The sequence below is a fragment of the Acomys minous genome (assembly GCF_964271855.1).
Source record: "Acomys minous genome assembly, chromosome: 1".
Classification (NCBI taxonomy): domain Eukaryota; kingdom Metazoa; phylum Chordata; class Mammalia; order Rodentia; family Muridae; genus Acomys; species Acomys minous.
Window position 1 is genome coordinate 12,063,772 of NC_140483.1, and position 23,508 is coordinate 12,087,279.

The 23,508-nt window shown below is 41.7% G+C and overlaps 1 protein-coding gene across 10 annotated transcripts in view; it reads left to right on the forward strand.

Annotated features, from left to right (window-relative positions):
- DISP1 (dispatched RND transporter family member 1) overlaps nucleotides 1-23,508 on the forward strand; it is a 140,359-nt gene that overhangs the window by 80,099 nt on the left and 36,752 nt on the right. For 8 of the 10 annotated variants that reach the window (XM_084800381.1, XM_084800380.1, XM_084800378.1 and 5 more), the window contains one exon: nucleotides 11,300-11,822. The exons of 1 other annotated variant lie outside the window; for it this stretch is intronic. In XM_084800381.1, the coding sequence (XP_084656507.1) occupies nucleotides 11,317-11,822 (506 nt within the window). In that variant the 5' untranslated portion in view covers nucleotides 11,300-11,316. Of the gene's footprint in view, nucleotides 1-11,299; nucleotides 11,823-23,508 lie in introns of those variants that run through there. One more of the 10 variants, XM_084800387.1, reaches the window with a different exon arrangement.

The window sequence follows — 23,508 nt, forward strand, 5'->3', positions numbered from 1 at the left end:
TTAAAATGTTATTTATTTTGGACTTGGAAGGGAACCAAGGTTTAAAGTGGAGTATATTGTTTCATAGCTTCTCTGCCTGAATTGGGGGAAAAAATTCAAAATGTGCCTCTACCATAGCCAGTCGATAAAAAGATAGGTGAGAATCATTTAAGTCACTTTATCATATCTACCTATTAAGTACTTTAAGAAAACACACTAGTCTTTCAGGCTATGTACAGAGCAGCTGGGTGGAGGTGCCTACGGGAGCTGATGAGCAGCGGGCTCAATTGGTTTCAGATGTTAAGTCCAGTGTGAGCTGCACTGCACTAATTGAACGTCCACCGTGTATGTGCTCTAGCGGTTCCAGTGGTGGCTACCTTAGGACTGAGTTTACTGCCTAAAGTCCTGTTAGCAAAATAGGTTTTCCTATGTTGACTTTTGTTTAAAGTGGAATGGATAATTTATATGTAATTGGCAAAAAAAAAAAGCAAAACGTTCACACTGGTCTTAATTTGTAAAGTCTGCTTCTGTGTGGTAACGAAAGCTGACCTGCCGTCCATCAGTGAGCAGAGGTGTCTTTCATCAGGGACAGTGCAAGGCTTGCAGCACACTTTGTGACTGGCTAAGAATTGTCTTTAACTGAGAAGTACTCGTGTGGACATGAGAATGAAATATGCTCTTTTTACTCATCAGAGCATGATTTCAGATCCTAGCATTTGTAATTAAGGGAACTCCAGTTCCCCGTGAGTGGGCAGTCACTAGACCAAAAGTAAGTAGGCTCTGGGCTAGTGGGCACTGGGCTCACTGCTCCTGTAGCATTAATTCCTGATGGCATGGCACATTCTGCCTTTAGTGTGTTAAAATAAACAGTTATCTTGTTTATTTATTCTTTAGTTTTATCTAAGTGGTGATGCTAGGAGGTTTTTACTGTGAAATATTGAATATTAGACTACTTAGAGAATTATACTTCATTTGGAATGTCGTGTCCTTTACATTGCAGACCTGAAATTAAGAATTGCGAGCAGAAACTACTTATAGCAATTATAAAAAATATGTAATGTCTGATATTGCCTTACAGTGCAGTTTAAGAAATGCACATTAACCTGTCTCAGCTTGTAAGACTGATTCTTCTAACCTTTAGCTGTAATCCCCTGTCTTCGTAGCTTATATTGACTAATTGCCCTTTTTGGTAACTCTTGAAAAATCTCCTTTTCTATGGTTGTTATTACCAGCTCTCCTCCTCCTGCCTTTACTGCTGTGAGTCCTGGGCTTGGATCTGAGCGTTCTTACAGTGTGACTCTTAAAGCCTGAACATACACAGAACATGTTCTGTTTTAAAAACATTGCAATTAGTGATCATACTCCAATACAGGAGATAAAACTGAGATAAGATCAAGACAGTGAACTGCTTGTGATATGGAATGGGCATATATTTTTTTAGTTATATATATATATATATATATATATATACACATAAATACATATATTATACAAAAGATATATGTGCTATCACAGCATATGTAATATATTACTATATATTATATATTTGAATAATTATATACTATATAGTATATACAATATACTATAGCATATATATATATACATACACTAGCTTTGAAAAATAGATGAGTGTTCTCTTCACTTTACTTTTTATTTTCTCATTTTAGTCACTGCTAAATAGGATCATGCGAGCCTTCATATTTAAATTATAAAAAAAAACTCACAAGGAGCAAAGTAGGTGCTTCTTATATGAATTACTAAATGGAAATATTTACCTATTTAACTGAAAAATATGGATTAATTACTTTTGCAAGCAAACAAGAATCCTAAGTCAATAGTAGACGCTTTACTGTTCACCTGAAACATACAAGAAGGCATGCATCAGGATTCAGGAGCGTTTGTGTGGAAAATTTAAGGATGGAATAGAAGAATATTTATGAAAATTATACCCTGGCTTTACTAAAAGTAAATATAGGAATCAAATTGAGGGGGAAAATTTTCTACAGATTCCATGTTTTCTAAGCTTAAAACAGTTTTCAGAGTCACTTCATAAAAGGATGTTCTCAACAGTGTTTCATACAAATACTTGAGTGATGTTTCCCAAGTTGCTCAGTAAACTAAAAGATGCCCTTGAGAGCTTCTGGCCAGACCCTGCAGGGAAGGACCCATTTGGGAAGCTGCCCTGGGAACTTGATTTGCTGCTGTTCAAAATTCACCAATCAACAGGAATGGGGTCCTGGAACAGACGCTTAGCATTTGTGGAGGCCCATTAACTAATTCTCAGTGAACACACTGCCATTTAAGTCAAATTGTTTGAAATGCTTTCTGGCAAGCAATCTCAGGTTTTGATGAAATGAGAAAAAATTTAAATTTCTTAATATCCTTTAGTGAGGCAATAAATGAAAGGAACATTTTCCTCTTGGTTTACCTCAGTGATGGGTGTTTCTTTTGAGCTGATAAAGGTTGAGGGTTTGCAGTGTGTGCTGTGCTGGGCACAGTGTGCTGTCTGTACATGAGCCTGTTCTCCTGAGTTGGTTTGGTACCATGAGCATGGGTGATCAGGAAGAGCTGGAGCAGAGAAGAGAGGGTACCTTGTTACAGTATGTTCTTATTTGGTACGGACAGGAAGCTGGGAAGTAGCCTGGCATCTGGAGGTGTGTGACCCTACTATTAGAAATTTAAGATGCTCAAAGTACAAGCAGAGTCTGTCCCCTTTTTCTTGGTGTGAACCTTGTGGGACATGCTCTTCTGTTGGAGGAGCTGGAGGCGTCGCTTTAGAAACTAACCAGTAGTTGTGGATGTACATTTCTTTATGGGTAAATAAACTCATTAGCCAAGTTATTTATTTCCTAAACTGCCTTCAGAAGACTCACAAGTCACTGAGACTACGTGACAGTTGTTTCAGGTTTCTGCATGTTTTACCCAAGAATTCTGCAGCAGTCTCTCATTTATACCAGTGTCTTAATAAGGATGCTTTGGTACTGTGTCCTTGCCTCTCTCCTTCCAATGCAGGAACTGTCACCAAGGAAACAAGTGGAGATGATGCAGATGTTAGAAAGCACATGCCACAGTGTCACAATGTCTATAAATGTGCAGCAGTGTTTACATTTCCTGACATATTTTCTGAATGTTGAAGATTTTGAGTGACAATTGGATCCTCTTAAAAATTAATGAATATTAATTATATAAACTATGAATTGCTGCCTTGGCTGCATATTAGAATCACTTGGAAGTGTTAGGAAAAATATGATATGATGGGCTTACCATTACAGTGTGAATGAAATCAGAACTGTTGGCCTGGGATCTGTTTCTGTAATTAAACAAATATATACGTTACCAAAGTGATTCTGATGTGTAGCCAGGTGTAGACTGTTGTAACAGACTTACAGTTCTGCAAATACGTGTTGTGTTCGTTGCACTTCCCTTAAGACTTGTGATCTAAATGTGTACCTTGCCTTGGGTGACAGTTAGTTAACCACCTTTAGAATGACTTTGTCTGACATTTCTGAGTTACAAAGCTTTTTTGGCTTTAGTTTGTATAATTTTGGTTATATGAATTAACATAGGACTCCAGATTTACAGTTAAAAAATAATCCAGTTTAAGCCAGGTACAGTGGCACAAGCCTTTAATCCCAGCACTCAGGGAGGCACAAGTAGGCAGATCACTGTGAGTTCGAGGCCAGCCTTTTCTACAAATTGAGTTCAGGACAGCCAAGGCTACACAGAGAAATGCTATCTTGAAAAACAAAACAAAACAAAAATTTCAGCTTAATGGAATTTAACCTCATCTGAACTACCAACTACAGACCATGAGTGGGAGAAGTGATGGGTACTGTGTGACGGACGTGATCGCTTCCGTGGTTCTCCAAGAACTGCTTTTATAATTACAGTATGTACCAGAGCTGCTGAAGGATGTAGTTAGGGCGCTGAGTGTTCGTGGTAGTGCAGATGGCAGCTAGCATCCTTTGTCCCAGATTGTAAACAAGAAACCCCGTTTTACACTCCTGTCTCTTCCTGCTTAGACCTGATACCAAAAGCACATCGAACATAAACAAATAAAAAAAATAAGCCTGCTGTTTCTGTAAGCCTGAAATTCTCCTTTTCAACTAATCCCTGCATATATAAATTCATGCCTCGACAATGGCTGCATCTCTAGCTAACTAAATTTAGTCTTTTTCTGCCTCACTCTGGTTCATTTACTGTCTATCTAAGGGTCTTCAGCATTTATTATGCTGTTGTAAGTGTGGGTAAAATCTTGCTGTTCTTCTGTAGCATTATGTTTTTATAAATACTGTCTACTTTTGTATAAAATGATGAAGCATTTTGGTTTATCTTCTTTGATAACTTTATCAATATATATTACATATATAATTATATTCAAAGAGGTTGTATAGTGGTAAAATGCTTTGTACATTTCACTTTCAAAGGTGGTAGTTGTTATTAAGTTGAAACTACCTAGTTGATAATATAAATTTGGTGGTCAAAGAGCAAATTCTCATTGAAAGGGGCCTATAATCCTTTCAGAGCGCCCTCATTTAATCAATTGGCTTGTTCATGGTGAGGAGAAGCACACAATGAGGCTCTGCCAGGATGTCTCTGGGGTAGGTATGGTGTGGGACCTCATCAAAGCATGGCGAGACTGTGGAAATGGCTTTGAATTTGCTGCAGCTTATTCATATGGGGAAGAGTAGCAACGATACTTACTTTTATATGGTTCTTGGCAACCCAAAAATGTTTATAAGTGCTTTGGTGGATATATATATATATATATATATATATATATATATATATATATATATATATAGAGAGAGAGAGAGAGAGAGAGAGAGAGAGAGAGCTTAATGATAAAGCTTATGAACTCCAAAAAAAAAAAAAAAGGTTAATTTGTCTCAGAAAGTAAGAAGATACTTCTGCCTAAGGCTACCTTCTTAAGTCTCTAACTAAACCAATGGGCTTTATTTCAGATTAGAATTATGTTACTGTGACATTATCTGAATAGCAGGTGAGAGCAAGGATGGATCTCTTGGCTTGGCGTCTTTCTAGTTCGTAATGGATAACACTGAATTCAGTGAGGTATATCTCTGATACCCTTGAAAGCTGTATTGTAACCTTTCAACTATCTTGGGAAATACTGAATTTAGAGGCTTTTTTATATGGGTCTTCAGACAGAATTTTATGTCAGTACTCTCTGGGAAACCTATAAATACTGGTTAAGCTTGACATTTCCCTGGAGTCATCTTGAGGTAGTGGAAAGCCTTGCCCTTAGAGTCTTGGTGTGGATTGAATCCCAGTCACGTGATCTGTATGCAGCTTTAATATTGTTGACCCTTAGTTTTCTTTTTAATGGCTTAAACTGTCCTTATAGAGACATTTTGAGAAAGTGATTCACACAGAAAGATGACTTTTCAACAATTTACTAGTGCTTTAAGAGGAAATCCTCCAAGAGACAAAGCCTGCTGGCTCCTTCCAAATCCCTCCCAGCTTAACAGCACCTTGTGGAAGATGCCTAGTGCACAGACGTTTCCCACAGCACTCAGAGAAGCCGCCACAGTACTGTGAAGCCAGCGTGGTGCTGACGATCAGAACCCATGCCATCATTTTAGGGGAAGATCAGTCAGTGTCAGAGGAATGATTTCCTGATAAAACAAGGTTGATGAGTGTGAGACACAAGCACTTCCCAGTTTGCCTTTGCGTCCTTTGTGAAAAGACTTGAAGCCCTTTTGTGTGCCTATCTTCTATTTGGAGAAAAAGAGGCACAGTAATTTGTTCCTTATGTATAAGTTGTACCTAAGAGATTCAAATCCTGTCTCATTTTATCAAAATTGGGCATGACACAGTTTGGGGAAATTGATATAAGCCATAATTAAACTTGATTATTAATTAGGACTTCTGTTAAAATGTCTTTCTTTTTCTACCCTAATTAGAAAAATGGTTCTTTGTTTTTCAGCCATTTTGTTCACCCCTCTTGCTTTGTGCATTCTCCTGCTGTTACTTAGGCCTCGTTCCTTGCTGCCTCACAGCCTTCTTGGAGGCTTTCTGTACCTGGAGAATATTTGCCAAGGACTAGCAGCACAGACACTGCTGGAGACTGTTGCTCACTCCGGGTGGATGGTCAGAACCTGACTTACACATATCCCCTGCATTTGGAGGCACTGGGCCAACATCCGACATTTTAATCTGTGACTGTGCTCTAGGGAGCATCCCTCTTCTGAAAACATGATTGGCTACAAAATGGAATGCAGGCTTAATCATTTAATTTAGTGCTGTGAGCCTGGTGAGGCAGCTGTTCCAACATACATCCCCTGAGATTTTAGAAAGTAGTTCTGGAGAAAGCTCCCCACCTTGGCATCGGCCTTCCTAGTTTCACCACTCATTATTGGTATGTGACTCTGGGCACCCTACTTAGCCTTTATATCAAGTTTTGTTTTGCAAAATAGACTGTTTTCCTGAAGGCTATTAGTGGGATCAACTGCAGTGAGCTGATGCATGTGAACAGAGAGGCACACTGTTACGCTGCTGATGGCAAGGAAGGCACTGCCCTTCAGGCTGTGAGCTCTGTGTTTGTTAAGGATAGTGATGGCTTCACTAAGTGGTTCCTGTGGTAAATGCTTGGGTCTGTGTATCTTCTCCAACAGTACACTTAGACTTTAGCTTGGCAGTTTTCTGGCCGGGTTAGAAGTTGTGATTTCCAGTTCCAAGCAGGCGCTGCATGGTTCTTTGTGTACTTTAGATGCATTTGTGCTCCTGAAGCCACTTGTGTAATTGCATTGCATCTTCAGATGAATTGTGTTATTAGCACACTTCGGTATATATTGTATTAATGAATAAATTTTCATAATTCAGGCAGATCATATCATGATTACTAGTAAGATTTTCAATTATGTGCTCGTTTTTGTCTTTGAAGTGTGGGTCTTTGTATTTTATAGGATGGAATTCTAAGCACACAAACTGTGGTGACCCTGCAGACTTGTACATGCACAACACAGACACACAGACACACACACACACACACACACACACACACACACACACACAGGTTTATTTTAACCACATAGACTGTTTCTGGCAGTTCTGGAACTTCACACAAGCAAGTTCTCTACCACTGAGCTGCAGCCCCTGGCCGTAACACTGATTCTCATCAGTATAGGTGTCTGCAGAGAGCTTTGTTTGCACATAACAGTGTCCACTGACTTCATACCACCCATCACATCCAGATCTAACTTGCTGTTTTGTAGTTTTGTTGTGTGCTCTGTTTTGTTTGTCTGTTTTAGGGCAGGATGTAGCTCAGATGACGCAGATTCACCATTCTCCTGCCACAGGCCTTAGGCCTGTGATTCTAGACATGCTACCGTTACGCCAGGCTGACTCATTCTCTTCTATTGTATGTAATAACTAGCCAGATATGGCAGAATTTAAGTTCTCTGTTGATTGTAATTTAAGTTTTTTGCAGTTTTCACCTTTAAAGTGTTGTCGCCCAGACCCTGGTGATATGCACGTTATTCATTTGTATCTGAATACATATTTTGCCCTGGTAGAATTATGGGTCAGAAGATAAAGATAGCTCAAATGTTCTAAGTAGTGCCCTGTTGCTGTCTTAGAAAGGCATATCACTTTTCATTTCAAACAAATTTAAGAAGAAAGCAGGACTTTGAGACAGGGAGACTGGGGTAATTTGAGCTAGCTTCTCGGTTAGTGGCTGGCAGAACCAACTTAAAACTCAGGCCTACTGTGCTATTTCTTTTCAATTACAGATCTCCCAGTTGCCATCTTAAAACACAATTTGGTCTTTAAAACTGGAAAGCATGACATTCCATATCTTTACATATTGAAATCACCCAGTACATGACAAATGCTGCTGGGAAAGCTGAAGTGGGTGTGAGGTCAGTGGCTTTTAATGGAGTGATACTGGCATATCAGATTCCTGCAGAGTGAGACTAAAATGTGTGGTCTGGGCCCTCAGACTCGGTGTGAGAAAGAGCTTTCTTTGGATACGCTCTCAAGAGAGCATGCTAGTTTGAACATCACTGTCTCTGTAAGCTAATTCTGTAGTTTGACTCAAAACTGCCCTTTAAGTTTCACAATAACACTGTTATTTCTCTGTTTATAATCACACACTGTTAAATTTAGCACAGTATTTGTCATATGGAAAATGGTTAATGTTTTCTTCTAGAATTACCTTCCACAGAACTAATATATATATATTCTTCCACTGATTTGCTGTTAGTTCCTCTCCGTCCTAGGATTAGACCAACTTTCCCTCCTCTGTTTGTCTCTGGTCTCTCAGCATGGGTTTTAGTGTCAGTTCCTAACTTCAGACTGCGGCTTTGCTAGTTTGCTCATCTGAGCCCGTGTACCAATACAGCTATTGACATTTCTTAAAGCAGTTGTATTGTTTTTGTGTTGTCTATGTGTTTTATTTACTTATAAATCTAATTGGTTGTTCCCATTTTATGATTATGATTAAAGAAACTGAATCAGAGAAGGCGCATGCCATTCTCCCCAACTGCAGTCAGGGGTCTGCGTGTACATTATGCTGCCCTACCCACTGGTGCCTGCTTTGTTACAAGAAGTCTCCAAGTTACAGAGTGGGTTGCATACCTAAATAGCATTTGCAAAGCTGCATTTTATCACAGTTAGGGAAAAAAATTACTTGGTAAAATGAAGTGCCTCCGTTGGAACACACAAACATTTAAATCTTAGAGAGCGACAGGTGGTGCATTACAGTACGAGTGAAGGAGAGTGCTCGCTGCGATTCTGGCTATATAGAAAACTAAGCATCACCCCTGCCCCGCCCCCCCCCCCCCAAGACAAGAAGATTTAATTAGAAGAAAGAAAACTGGGTAGAAATCAGAGAATCTAGGGACATTTCTAGGGTACTCTGGAGAGCATTACAAATTGATGTCAAGTAATCGTGGGCCCTGTTTTACTTCAGAGCTTACTTTAGATGCCTGTTTCTATATGCTTCCTAGCAGAGCCCAGCCAATAGCTCTGCTGGGAAGTAGTAGGACTAACTAGTCAGAAGGATTGATTGCACTAACTGTGAGAAACGAGCCACTTTACATGCAATCTCAATGGACTGGTGTGATTAAAAACCAACCAGCAAAGCAGACGTGCCTTCCTCAGGTCCTCGTGGTGCGTCTGTCATGTAGCTCAGCCGACATCTTGTTAGAGTTGGCTGTGCAGAGGCCTAGCGGGCAGCCTGGTAGCCCGGAGTGCAGGTGGTAGCTGGAAAAGTGAAGGCTTCTGGGGCATCCCCACAAGATCTCCTCTAGTGATTACCTTCTACTCTGCAGTTACAGGTGTTAAACTTCAGTTAACTTTTTAAAAAGGCTAAGCTTCTTTAAATGTTCTTCATGCTTTCTTGGTTTAGGAGCATTCCTCGTCACCCCATCTTTCTGTTAACAGTAAGTGAGTGGAGAGTGAGATCTGACTCTCACACGAACTCTGGTGCCCCTTTTCTGACCATGTCCCCTGGATGGGGAGGCCTGGCGGTACTCAGAGGAGGGATACCAAAAAGAGACTCAATATTCTAAGAGCATATATAGGGGGAGGAGGTCTCCCTCAATCACAGACATAGGGGAGGGGAGAAAGGGGGAAGTGGGAGGGAGGGAAGAATGGGAGGAAACAGGGGAAGGGCTAACAATCGAGATGTAATACAAATAAATTAATAAAAAAAAACCAGTAAGTGTGAGGCTGACCTCTTTCCCAGCAGGAACATCAGTGGGTGGCGGTGAGATGGCAGATAGCCTTGTGGTGGCCGACCCCTCAGCTCTGGCCAGTCACCTCAGTTAGACCCGCCTTGAGATGATACACTGAATTCACATTGTTTTGTGTTGCAGATATTATCTGAGTGCTGAGACTGGATGCTTTTATCCAAGAGTGAGTTTGTGACAGAGAAAGCTACTTCATATACCATAATCACAATTTATTTCTCTCAATGGCCTTTAGAAAAGGAGGTTGGAACTGGCAGGACTAATGATGGCAAGACCTTTAGACCTTTTGAGTTTATGTGTACAAGTGTTAAAATATTTTAAGGTTTAAAAAAAGTATTTTTCTCCCACAACAATTTGTAAAGACAACTTGAATGTATAATTAGTTTCCTTGTGGTGTTTGTTTAGTTGAGGTTATGCATGGGTGCACGGGTGTGAGAGGGTTTTTATCTGAGAGATAAATATTAAACTAATGATGGTAACGTTGCATCAGAGTGTGTTGAGTATCCTGTGGGTTGTAGCTGCGTGGGAACTTTATGGCTTCCACCAGTAGGCACTCCTTAGAACATCCCCTGCTGAGCTGACGCAGCGAGGGAAAGTGGGACCGGCCGCTTGCACCTGGGTTCCCCAGGTAGGGTAGAGCTCACACAGACAGAAAAGAGGCTACTCATCTTGACTCTTGTCTATGTCTGAGACAGCGAGGGACTGGAGAGAGGTTGCTCTAGGATGCCAAGGAGTCCCTGAGTGGAATGACTAGTCTTACTGTAAATCCCCAGATTTTGTTTCCGTGTATATTGCTCAAATGGGCTGGGTGGTTCAGGTCGCTGGGTGGGGTGTCAAGGTGTCTAGTTCTGCTGTTACATGTTGACCGAACACAAGTGTTCCTGGTGCTGTCATTGTGTGAGGGATTTCCTGAACATTGAAGTCCTGGGCCCTTTGGTGGAAGGCGGGGGGGAAGAGAATCTAAGAAAACTTAATGTGAAGTAAATCTCATTCACAATATCATTTTTCTTGTGCAGATGTTACCTACTGTATACAACATAGAAAGTGAACTCATGAACAACTTTTATGGGGTGCCTAAAGGAAAAAACTTTTATGCATGTTAATATGTGTTGTAAGAATTGTTAGCTAAGTATATTTCAATAGGCTTGTTCTTCCTGGGAAATTCAAGTGACTTAGAGAAAGAAATCTTAAATTGTTGAGAATTTTCTAAGACATAAACCGACCTTAAGATTGTTTATGTTATTTTAACATACACACACATTTGCCTTCCGTGTCACTCTTCATTTCACTCATCACTCCTAAAGTAGCAGCCCAAGTACCACAGCGGAAAAGTTGAAGGGAGGTGTTATCTTCTTTCCTTTGGGAAGAAAAGACATCACGCACTGAGAGGAAAGGTGGAGTAGAGAAAGCAGCCAGTGAGGACAGAGGGAGACACGAGGTAACAGAGTGGCCTCCGTGGTGCCTGGCCCCTCGCAGAGGCTGGCTCATAACTCCTACAGGAACCCTCATTTCCCAAGAGCTGTGTTTAGATGTCTTACATGCCTTCCTTATTTATATTTTTCCTGCCTGCTTAGAACTGGATGGCTTTATATCTTTGTTGTTTCTAGGGCCAAGAAATTGGAGCATGGCTGTGATCAGCGGAAGTGATTCTATGCTTCTGAGCAATGGCAGCATCTCAACCAGCACTACCAACCCTAGTCCCCTCACCCCCAGTGATGGAGACCTCACAGCCCAGCAGTTCCCACCCCGAGAAGCCCCAAGAACAAAAGCAAGTCCAAATGGATGCCTGCAACTTAATGGCACAGTTAAGTCATCCTTTCTGCCCTTAGACAACCAGAGAACACCTCAGATGTCAGCTCAGTGCTGCCACCCTTGTCCATACCATCACCCTGTGACCAGCCATAACAATCACCAAGAGTGCCATCCCGAGGCTGGCCGTGCAGCAGCCTCTGCTGTGGCCTCGTGTTGCATGCAGCCACATTCCGAATACTCTGCATCTCTGTGTCCAAACCATTCACCTGTATATCAGGCTGCGCACTGCCTTCAGCCCTCGCCATCTTTCTGCCTTCATCACCCGTGGCCTGACCATTTCCAACATCAACCTGTCCAGCAGCACCTGGCCATCATCAGGTGAGTACACATCAGGCCTGTGGGCCTTCAACATTAAATGAGTCTCACATGGACATGACAGCTTCTGTTGATTTCTCCACAAGAAAGAGGGGAAATAATGGTCAGGAAATAAAACTCATTCAAACACTTATTGTGAATTTTATGAAGCCCACTAAAATATAATGGATCTGACATATGTGTGCTGTCCATTGGCTTTCTGTATGTGTATGTGTGTGTGTGGCATAGATACAAGTATGTGACTGGGGACTTGTGTGTGTAGGCCAAGGCTGATGTCAGGTGGCTTTCTCGATTGCTTTCTACCTTATGTATTGAGGCAGGCTAGGAGGCCCAGCTGGGCTTGTGTTTAATAAAGAGTTTTATAGCTAGCAACTTCTGTTACTGCACATATGAGTTGTATTTGTAGTGAAATTCCCCAAATAAGACTCTCCTTGTTGTATTATTGGTAGTAGCCAACCTGTATGAAAAGGAAGTTAAAATTGATTCCTCTGTGAGTGATTGTATAGTAACGCCCTTCCACAGCAGACAGAGCCGATCAGTGTGCAGCGTGTAACTTTAAGACATTTTTAGATTTGGTAAATTGAAAAGTGGTATAAGATCCGCCATCACTATCAAGCCTTCCTTCTCCGTGCCGCAACCCACTTTCTTTTCTATATGGTCTCAGAAGTGCTTGTCATATGGAAGTTGTCATATTCACTGCAGGTGAGTACTCATGGTATGCTTCAGGGAATACTAAGTTCTTTGTAAACAGAGTATTCGTGTGATTTTTGATGAACCAGAAAGGGAACAACAGTCCCTTTACAATCAAGGTATTATACACACACACACACACACACACACACACACACACACACACACACACACACAGAGCGAGCTTAAGGCTCACTTTGATCGGTTTGTCAGGGGTACATACTAGTGTTGTCCACATCTCAGTATGATGTGCACCATTTCTATCACTCCAGACAACTTCCTCATGCCCCTGCCAGTCCTTGCCTCTCACTGCAGGACAAACTGTGGCTGTTCTATGGACCGTCCCTGGACCCATGTGCACACACAGTCATGCTGCACATTTATTCTTTTGTGTCTGGCAAGTTTTGTTCAGCCTAATGTCTTAAAGATGTATGTAACTGTTCTGTTTCTTTTGTGGACTTGTGATCCATTGGGCACATGCAGCGGGCTCTCCATCAGCTAAGAGCCAGGTCCGGAATGCCAAGAGTTTCCATCACTGTCAGGTCTTGCAGGTCGTCGAGGTGGTCTTAGTTCTACAGGGAGGAGAGACAGGGGTGTGAGAAAAGGCAAAGAGTGTGAGGAGGGAGGAGAAGGGTCTCTGCAGTGTGTACTGTGGGCTCCGAGTGCACTTCTGTGTCAGATTTGAACGCCTCAGTGTTCTAAAGAGTGTATGGAATTCCCCAAAGCTAGGCCTTAGATGATTTGTCCTAACAGCTCTGGGCTGCATAATCAGATTTGGATTCTTCCCATGTTGAATTAAGCTCTGTAACTAGTAGGTTCTAAAATTACATACTCATAAGTATTTATATGATTAAGTCATCAATTATATATCTGGTTACAGAGTGTGAGGCGAGACAGCTAGTTACACATTCTGACGCTGTTGAAGCTGTGCTCCATATAATAAGTCTTAAGCGTTAAAACTCTGGGCAAATAACCAGTACTTTCAATGGACCTGATTGTGCCAAGAGTTTCTGGATTTTACTTAGTATTTGTTCATTGCCTAATTCAGAAGGAATGAAAGGTTTGTGTGCACTTTAAGTGAAATGCCATTAAAACTCAAACTGATGGCAAGTGACTAAGCTTGCCACTACCCATGATTAGCATTGGGGACCCTACAGTGATGGTGCATTTACTGCAGATGGTATATATAGGACAATTAGACTTGTCCCTGTGGATTTTCCTTTAGGTCTTAATGCAAAGCTAGCTGATTTCCTGGGCAGAGGATAATATACATATTTTATACCTTATTCTGCTTTGAGAATGATTCCCATAGTTTTTCCATATATATATTGGATACTATATGTACCCACACCAAAGATGTCATTCTCAACAGAATGAGATACCTTTTCTGCCTTCATCAAGTCTTGAACTACTGGAAAGTTAAATCAAATAAACAGCTATAGTATCATGATCAATGATCAGTTCTACCAAGAAGGAGCAACAGTGTTGAAGACACACCAGTGGAGAGAGAGCAGAGGCTGTTGTCTGGCAGACAGCAGGAACAGCTAAGCAAAGAGCTGCAGGCAGGGTGAGCCCAGCTCCAGCATAGCTGGCTATCACTAGACTGTAGTGGAAGAGAGAGAGGTAGTAAGAGGAGTGCTGAGCCAGTCCAGGTCCCAAAGGGGAGTTGTTACAGGGGTGTGTGTGCGTGTGTGTGTGTGTGTGTGTGTGTGTGTGTGTGTGTGTGTGTGTGTGTGCGTGCGTGTCTGTCTGTGTGTATATGCCTGCCTGTCTCTCTTTCTGTTTCTTTCTCTGTGTATGTGTGTAAGATATGAATTATATAAAATACAATTTTAGACATTTTTGAGTAAATGTTCAGTTAAGTGGCATTAAAACATTCATGTTACTGAATAAGCATTGTGACCACCCAAGTCCAGAAGCTTCATCTTCCCAATCTGAAATTCTACCCCTTAAAAATCCCTTTCTCCTCCCTTCCAGCCCCCGACAGTCACCCTTCTACCTGCTCCTTCCATGAATCTGAGTAGCGTTGGTGCCTCATATGAGTGAAGTCATACAGTATTTGTCCACTTGTGACTGGTTTCATTCACATAGTGTGTTGCCAAGACTCAACAAAGTCATAGCATGTGGCATATGTATTTACTGCACTTTATTTATATACTCATTTGCTGACGGGCACTGCCTTTAGACAACTGTAAATCATGCGACCGTGAGCAGGGGTGAACCTGAAATCCCTCTCTCAGTTGTTTGGGGTATATATCTATGGAGTCTATGGTGATTGTGTTTTTAACTTTGTGAAAAACTCACATACTCTTCTTTTCATAGTGGTTGTACCATTTTACATTCCCACCAGCAGTGTACAAAATTCAGTTTTGTTTTGGCTTTTTACACCCTTGCTGATACTTGTTATTTTACGTGTTTTGTTTGAGAGGAGCCATCTTTTGGGTGCAGTATCCCAGGTAAGAATCATGGTATGGTTTGCGTTTCTCCCTCCATGTGCAGAGCAGATTGACTCAGGCCAAGGTGGGTGGACAGCAGTAGATAGCAGTGACAGTGACTTCAGTGATGACTTAGAAAGAACTCGATTCTAGAGCAAGTAGACTTTGTTGGATTCAGTGATTCATTAGATGAGAGTCTAGAACATAACTGATTTTTATTGTCTGAGGAGGTGGATGAGTGATAACACCAGTCACAGAGATGGGGAAGATAGGAAAGGGGTCCTGCATGAACAACAGAGCCTGGGTTTTCCAGGACCTTGGAATTAGGTGACACATGATATTAAAGTGGGCCAGAGGGCTAGATCAGTAACAGAGTGAGGTCAGGGACTGGAGTGAGGGCTCAGTGGTTCAGACTGCTTGCTGCTCTTCCAGAAGACCCAAGTTCTGTTTCCAACATCTGTGTCGGGGAGCTCACAGCTACCTATAACTCCAGCTCAAGGGGACCAGTTCCCACTTTTAGCCTCCATGAATGCCTGCTTGCGCGAGCGCGCACGCGCACGCGCGCGCACACACACACACACACACACACACACACACACACACACAGAGAGAGAGAGAGAGAGAGAGAGACAGAGAGAGAGACAGAGAGAGAGATAGACAGAGAAAGAGAGAGACACAGAAAGAGAGAGACACAGAAAGAGAGAGACAGAGACAGAGAGAGCGTGCACTGTCCCTTGAGCTGCCTTGAAAGCATGGTGATGCTGGGTAATACCTGCCAGTGACATTGAGCAGTAGTGCCGTTAGGGGTTATATCAAAAGACCTCAGCCTAGCAGGCATTTATTTGTAGAATTCTGCTGTGGCATGGCATAGCAAGGCACTGAGCCAGATGCTCCCTCCCCTTCCCCAACCAGTAAAATGTCCACAGAGCGCCTGCAGACGATAGAGCTGCTATGTAAGAGCAGCTTAGCTGGGGTAAGGGGATTCTGAACATGAGAATGCCGTATGCCGTCCTTCTGCCTATATCAACTATCCCACCCTGTTCTTTAGGACACTGTCCTAGAGGCTGGCCTCTAACATGTATTGTTCATGTCTAAATCTCTGTGCTGTACTGGCAGCAATGTATGTTGTCCTTTACCAGTACATGAAGTAGTATTTGATATGTAAGACGTGTTCATGACTTCATATTTTCACAACAGATGCTTTAAAGGTTGATGGCCGTATGGTACGGTGCCGAGATAGAGGCTCCTAAGTGCTCTTCTGATTGTTAGTGCTGTTTGCATCTATGTTACAAATTGGCCTGCCTGCTGCATACTTTATTTTTTTAACATTCTTATTTATTTATAAAGTGCTTAAGCCATAAGAATGTTTTCAGAGGTCAATCAAATAGACAATGGTAACTTCGGCCGCACCCATTTCTACCTATTTAAGCTGTGCATCTTCCCGTGTCTTCCCCTTCCACTGGGCAAGTCCTCATTCATCCTTGACTGACCGCCGTAAGGGCACTGTGCCGATCATTTGTGTGTCATTATTTCTTTTAAAATTCTCTTAATTCTATGGCTAATAAAATTAAGATCATTGCAAGAGTTACATTTAGTATATCCTATTTTAATATCCCTTATCACTGAATATAAAGTAGCTTCAAAGATATTATTTTAAGGCTTCACATTTTTCCACTTGTAGATTCTTGTCCACATATCAATTGTTCAACCATTAATTAACGTGATTAGTTGAGGACAGGAAAGAATTAAGAAAGGCAGGAAATAGTCTCTCCCTGTCAGAATAAAGCCTGTGCTGGCAAGTCTTAAACTGGGTTGCTCATTCAATCACTTAGGGCTTCAAAATAAAGTAAATAGAACATTGTGAAGAAGGCGCTTTTGCATGGAGCAAAGACTTCTGGGAGCTCAGACGTGGGGCAGTCAGTGAGGCGAATAAAGTTTAGGTCTGGCCAAAAATGTAACTTGTGTGAGCCTTGCAGGATGGCTAGGAATTAATAATGAGAGAAAAAGCATGGAGGGTGCTTGTAAAATAAGAATAAAATCATAAGGTATGGGTGGGATAGGACATATGCCTGCCTGTAACCTCAGAACTCAGATGGCCAAGGCAGAAGGAACTTAAGTTTGAAGTTTAAATCTATTTTTTTAAAACCTTTAAAAAAGTGTACTTAAAAAGGAGTAGAAAGGAGGATTTGGGGAGAAAGGAGTTGCTCCAGGTGGTTGTGTGACATTTTCCTGATTTTACACTGCAGTGCGGCCTGTGCTGTGTACGGTCTGTGCACTAATGATCTGCTGCTCATCACCCAGAGGCTGAAGACGCCTCACAGGACACAGTTGAAACAACTTTCCAGTCCTCACTTGTGCTTCCTGCCATATCAAAGTGAAAGGGACATGATATTACTGCTCAGGAATTTTGTATCCAAAAACAGCAGCAATTGTGATGTCAGTTACTTACCGTTTGATTTGGCTGCAGAGAAGGGCTCTTGATGCTGACAGAGCACTCCATACCTGACTGGGCCATATGCTCATTTTTATGTGAACCTGTGGTGTTTGGGGTACCCCCCAAGTGCACTAATGGCTCTGTGAAGGTGCTTCCCCAGACAGATGATTACTTTTGAAAGTTCTGTGTAGCACACTGGAGGAACTACAACGGATGCCGAGTTACCAGTGCTTGTCATCCGAGGGCTCTGGACTCTGGCATCAGCTCCCTGAAAGTTAATTGAACAGTGCAACCACCACATGCTTACAGTGGCATGATTTTTGTCCCCTGTGTTTTCTTTCTCCTTCAGTTTCTGGTTTGCCAGTCTCTGGCCATCTGAGAGGCTTTATTTTCATTCTCCCATAAGAGATTAGTCACTGTCTATGAAGGGACTTTTTTTTTTTTCTAAAAAGTAAGAATTGAGACTTCCTGTGTTATGTTAAAAGAGGTAAGTTCCACCCCTTTAACTCACGTTCTCTTAAGTAAAATATATTGTAACATTTCAGGTAACAATACAGCTTTGGTCCAGTCTGCGGTGTCCACCCTGGTGACAGTGCTATTCGATTTAGCCAAGAAATATGAGCAAAAGTTGTTCTGCGCACTTCATCAACGTGGCACTGCCATGGACTGTAGAGGCTTCGATTTGCCACGTCATTCAGTCAACCCAAATGCTTTTCTAAGATGCTGGGTGAGAACTCCAAAGGTTGCCTGTTCACCCACTTAGCAAATGCATACTGAGGGATTACTAGTAGGTGCGGGAGACAGGTGAGAGCTAAAAGCCTGGTTCCCAGCTTCAGAGGCAGGAGGGCCGTGTGCATTGGGTAGGACACTTGGATGCCAAGGCTGACTACAGCTAAGATGCTCTCCTCCTGAGTGTCTGAGATATTACTTGGAGCACAGAAGTTAAGCAACAGTGTTATTACAGAGGTGTAAGTCAGGCTAATATAATATGGAAACTTGTACAAGTTCATATCCTTTTTCCTGTCATACCAGTAAAAAGTTACTATGAAAGAGTTGTCTGTCGTCATTTCCAGAAGTAAACTATGACATCTCTAGGATCCCTTGGCAGGCAGCTTTTACAAGAAGGGGTAAATGTAGTCTTTAGACCTACGTCATTCAGTTAGAGCCAATAAAACTGGAAATTTGATTCTTCAGGAACACTAGTGACATTGTAAGTATTCTGTAGCCTTATGGCAAGTGGCTCTGCTAGACAGCACAGATGACGGTCATTCCTGTCGTTAGAGCATATCTTAGTGGGCCAGGCTGCCTTACCTGGCTCCGCAAAGGAACTGAGATCCTTTTTCAATTGTGGCAGCAAGTGGAACTTATATGACACAGAATAGCAGCCAGTTATATGGTGGGCGGGAAGTGAATGTGGAGGCCAGGACTCTTACCAGGCATCCTCCTTAGTCTCTCCACATTATTGTTTTGAGACAGAGTCTCTCTCACTGAACATAGAGCTCACTGGATAACATACAGCCGCACTGGCTCCACAGCAGCAAACTACCACACTTGGAGCTTACTGGATAGCTTACAGCTGCACTGGCTCCACAGCAGCAAATTACCACACTTGCTTCTCACATGCATGTTGACAGTTGGACTCAGGTCCTCATGCTTGCAATTGACCAACTGAATACTCTCCTTGGCACAAAACCAGTTATATTTGAGAGCGTCAACCCCTTTTTTGCCAACTTAATTGGAATTACATTGATTGTATTTTGTTTATTGTATAACAAAGGAATGATAAATGATTAAAATTATCTTCAAAATCTCAAGGACCAAATTACTACATTAGAGAAACTATTTAACATATAAACAGTATCCTTCAAAATCTGGAGATCACAGGTCCCACAAAAGCCACTGCATGTTGTCATTGCTGTCTCTCAGAAACCAAAAGCATCAGTGCACATGATCTGTAGTTGTGTGTGTAGAGTAGCCAAGTACATCTAGCTGTAGAAACAGTTGGTGCCACCAGACGGCGACTCCCCTATGTGCGGGGAGAAAACCTGTGCTTTGGAAGATGCTCAGTGTGTTTGGAGCCTGACTCTGCTCCCTGCTAGCTTGATGGTTTTAACAAATATTGACTATCTCTGCCTTAGTTTCCAGTCCTGTGAACATAGGAGTAAGAGCTGAGTTATACTTGGTACAAGGCCTAGTACCAGACTTCACCCTCTCTTCTCTTCTCTCATTTTGTTCTGTCCATAGTCGTGCTGGATTGCTGCTCTTCGTTACCTGCTTCCTTCTGTTGGCAGTGTTTCAGGAAGGCAGCCGTACTGCACCCTGGCTTAAATGAAGGCATGGAGCCCCATTTCTTTCTTAAACATAAATTACACACTTTACTCCATCCACATAGGAAAAAAGAGGGACACTAGTTTGCTTTTTGAGAAAGACTTATTGAAAAGACTCCCAGCCCAACGACTCAGAGCCTTTCTACCAATTACATAATCAGATTATGATAGTTATAGATTATGTTAGAAGTCTGGTAAGACTTCATCTTGATTTTTACCAAAACCAGGGTTTATTTTTACGTTCCTGAACATAGTCAAATTGACTGTTTTAAAGGGGATAATGTTTATAATATGTAAAATGTTCCAAGCTTGCTTGCCAAAGCCAGTCAGTTTGGCAGCCAGGTTGAGCAAAGGCTTATTTTATTAGGGGAGTTCTTTTAGAGTTCTTTATATTATAAATGAGCATATTTTATAGAGTTTTGCCCCACGGAATGCATTGCACAGTGTGTAATGCGTTTCAGAATTTGAGTCTTGGTGAGCCTTTGCCTTAATGGTAAATATTAAGAAACAAAATCGGTTTTATTTCATAACTTAGCCCAGCTCTTGGAAATGAAGGAGATATGCTCTGTGTTTTCCGTGTTGTTGCTAGTCATTTTCTAGGTCCAGAGCACAGTGGGGCACGGTATGGCTCGAGTTTTCTCAGAGTTTTCTGGTTTTGTTTGGTTGAATTTTTTGAAACATGTTAAGATACTCTGCAAACAGTGAGGCGTTCGGGATTGGTTACTCCTCAGATTCCAAGACAGACACAGCTGCTGATGGTTGCTCCTTCTTCCTAAACCTAAGTGTGTTGCTAAGTAGAATTGAAAATAATTTATAAAATTAACATTTATAGAAGAATTTTGATTGCTATACTGGCACTCTTGTGAGTAAAATTAACTGTACAGAATAATGCTTTTTAACACAGACTATATATTCAACTGGTTGCTTGGCATTTAGGAGTTTAAAGTTTAGCTCAGTGCCAGAGGCATATTTGGGGCTCAGTAAATACATGCTGAATGAAAGAATAAAAAGATTTTCTGAGACTTTTAAAAAAATATTACAAACAACCTTAAACTTAAAATTTTTAAAACACCTCATGGAGGTATATTAGTCAACTGATCCAACAACTTATGGTCTTAGAAAAAGGAATGATTTAGGCAAAAATCACCAGTGGCTTCACGGAACAAAATAAGGCTTAGAGGGCACATGAGCCCTAAAGGAGGAGATAGGGCCATAGGAGAGTTTAGAGCAAGCTTTACAAGAAATGGGAAGGGCTTTGCAAACATGAACAACTGGCCAGGTACTCAAAATATGGGTGACAGAGACCTGTAGGAATTAAATCAGGAATGGCCTCAGCCTGGCAGGTTCCTTGGTGTGGACATATGCCAGTTGTGGCGTCTGTCACAAGATGCTCATCACATTCAACTTTGAATCTACAACAACTAGCCCAAGAATACTACTCCCCTGACACAGCGGACTCTGAATGTTTTATAACCATCATAACAACATACATTTATTGTTGACTACTTTGTATGCAGTAATTTTTTACTTCTAATCCATGTGATCAATATTGTCCTAAGTTCTTAAAATCATTTTTGTATTGTTCTGTGTCTTCAAGACTTAGCAAGAGGCCTGGGATTTGGTAGGCATGCAGATATTAATTGTTGAAAGACCTAAATAGATAATTGGACACCAATCAAGTGCTTTATGTAGAAAGCTCAGTGATGTGGTGTGATACTTCAATATTGAGAATTAGGCTGGTCCTTTAAATCCCCTCATCCCAAATGCACTGCTTTCTCTGAAAACAACCAACCAGGGGATGGAGAGATGGCTCAGTGATCCAGGAGAGACCTTGTTTCAATTCCCAGCACACACTTGGTGTCTCACAACCACCTGTGACTCCAGTCCCAGGGGATCCTACGCTTTCTTCTGGCCTCCAAAGGCAGCAGGACACACACACATACGTGTAAGCAAAGCACTTATACATAAAAGTATGCCATTTTAACAAGTAAAAAGATAAAACCAACCAACCCTGCCTCATGAGTGAGGAGAAGAGGAGTCCAAGGTACATGTGCAGGCCACTGCTCCCAGCATCTAGACAACATCCTGCTTTCATTTCTGAATGCTGGTCCAGGGAGGGGATGTGGACAGGCAACTGTGGTGCAGGGACAGCCAGCCTGAGAGCAGAGTCCTCCAGCAGGGGAGGTCCTTCCAGGACAGAAGTTTAATCAGAAATTGACTACCGATGTCCACTCTGCATGCAGTGGGGAGCTGCAGCAGGAAAAGATGTCTTGATTATAGTGATTTCTAGTAGTCTGGGTCTCAAGCGTTAGTGTGGGGCTCTGGTTTCGTGCTGTCAGCAGTGATTTGCTGACAGCACACCAGAAGCTAACGCGGCTTCAATATGAAGGAGTACTTGGGAAAGATATCCTTAAACGCGATATTTCGTCATCACAGGACTTCTTTCTAATGGTTAGACTCCACACTGAGCTCCTGTGGTGTTGGTTTTTACCCAGCTGAAAATTCCCAGTGAGCAGCATTAGTGTCTAGTGAATGTTCTGGCTTGGGGACTACAGGCTTCACTCAGCATTCCACACTCTGCACTTACTTAAGTGTGACAAGGCTTTTTTGCCTTTCTCACAGCCTTTTCTTGGGTCTCTTATTAATGACTATTATTCATGTCATATTAAGAAAACTATATTATGCACTCATTAAATTTGTTTTGCACAGTATTCACAGCGAGTCTGGCAGAGAAAGGCTTGGGCTTAGGCGTAAGTACTTTATAATTTAGTACAGCTTTGCATCACTTCATAACCAATTAATTTATGTATATTAACTTGAGTGTAAAAAGAATGTCAAAGGTACTATCTTTAAAACGAATTTTTAACTAATCAGGTTTAGAGTTCTAATTGTTTTGAGCAAGTTCTTTCACATTGGTGGTAAATAGACATTCCTAGATTGTTATTGGGTGTGCATTGTCCAGGAACAGGATCCTGTGGTGTTTTGATCATAATGCTTTCCACTGTCCCTGTGATAAGTGTAAAGATCCAGTGTGTTTAAAAATAAATACCCCATGGCTTGCTTCCATCACCTGTCAGCTGACTGTAGAATAGGCACCTTTCAGAGATATGCAAGGTCTTAGATTGCCTTAAGGGGAAAGACTTTGCTAATAGCATACAAAGAAATTATTCCTCAAGGCTCCCAGTTATTTCATTTCTCTGTACTTTGTATGTAGGATTCCTTTCTTGTTGGCCAAAATAGTCTCATTCCTTGCTTGCTACTTGGGACCAAACTCAACTAATAAGAGAAAGTTCTGTTTGTTTACTTGATTTGTGTGTGTGCATGCACATGCTTATGTGTGTATGTATGTGTGTGTGTTTGTGTGTGTGTGTGTGTGTGTGGTGTGTGTGTGCACATGCATCACAATGAATGTGGAGGTCAGAGAACAACTAGTAGGGGTCCGTTCTCTTCTCCTACTTTATGGGTCCTGAGGATCAAAGGGAGTTTTTAGACTTGGCAGCAAACTCATTTTTCATCTCCTGAACCCAAGAGAAAGTTTCTTTTGACCCCAAGTTGAGCTGAGGCTGATATGTGCATCTCATTTTTACAAGTTTTGAGGGTGGTTTGAGCCGGTATAGATCATCTGACTCGTACAAACTTGAAGGTGGGTTGGCCCCATGTAGATGAGCCAGATATCATGTGCCTTATGCACAAATAACTCTTCTTCTGGAACATACCATAACAGTATCTTCATGGGTTGCCAGGATTGGTTTGTAATTGACATCTGTTGAGCAGATCCGCACAATTTTCTCTGCCATGCCTCA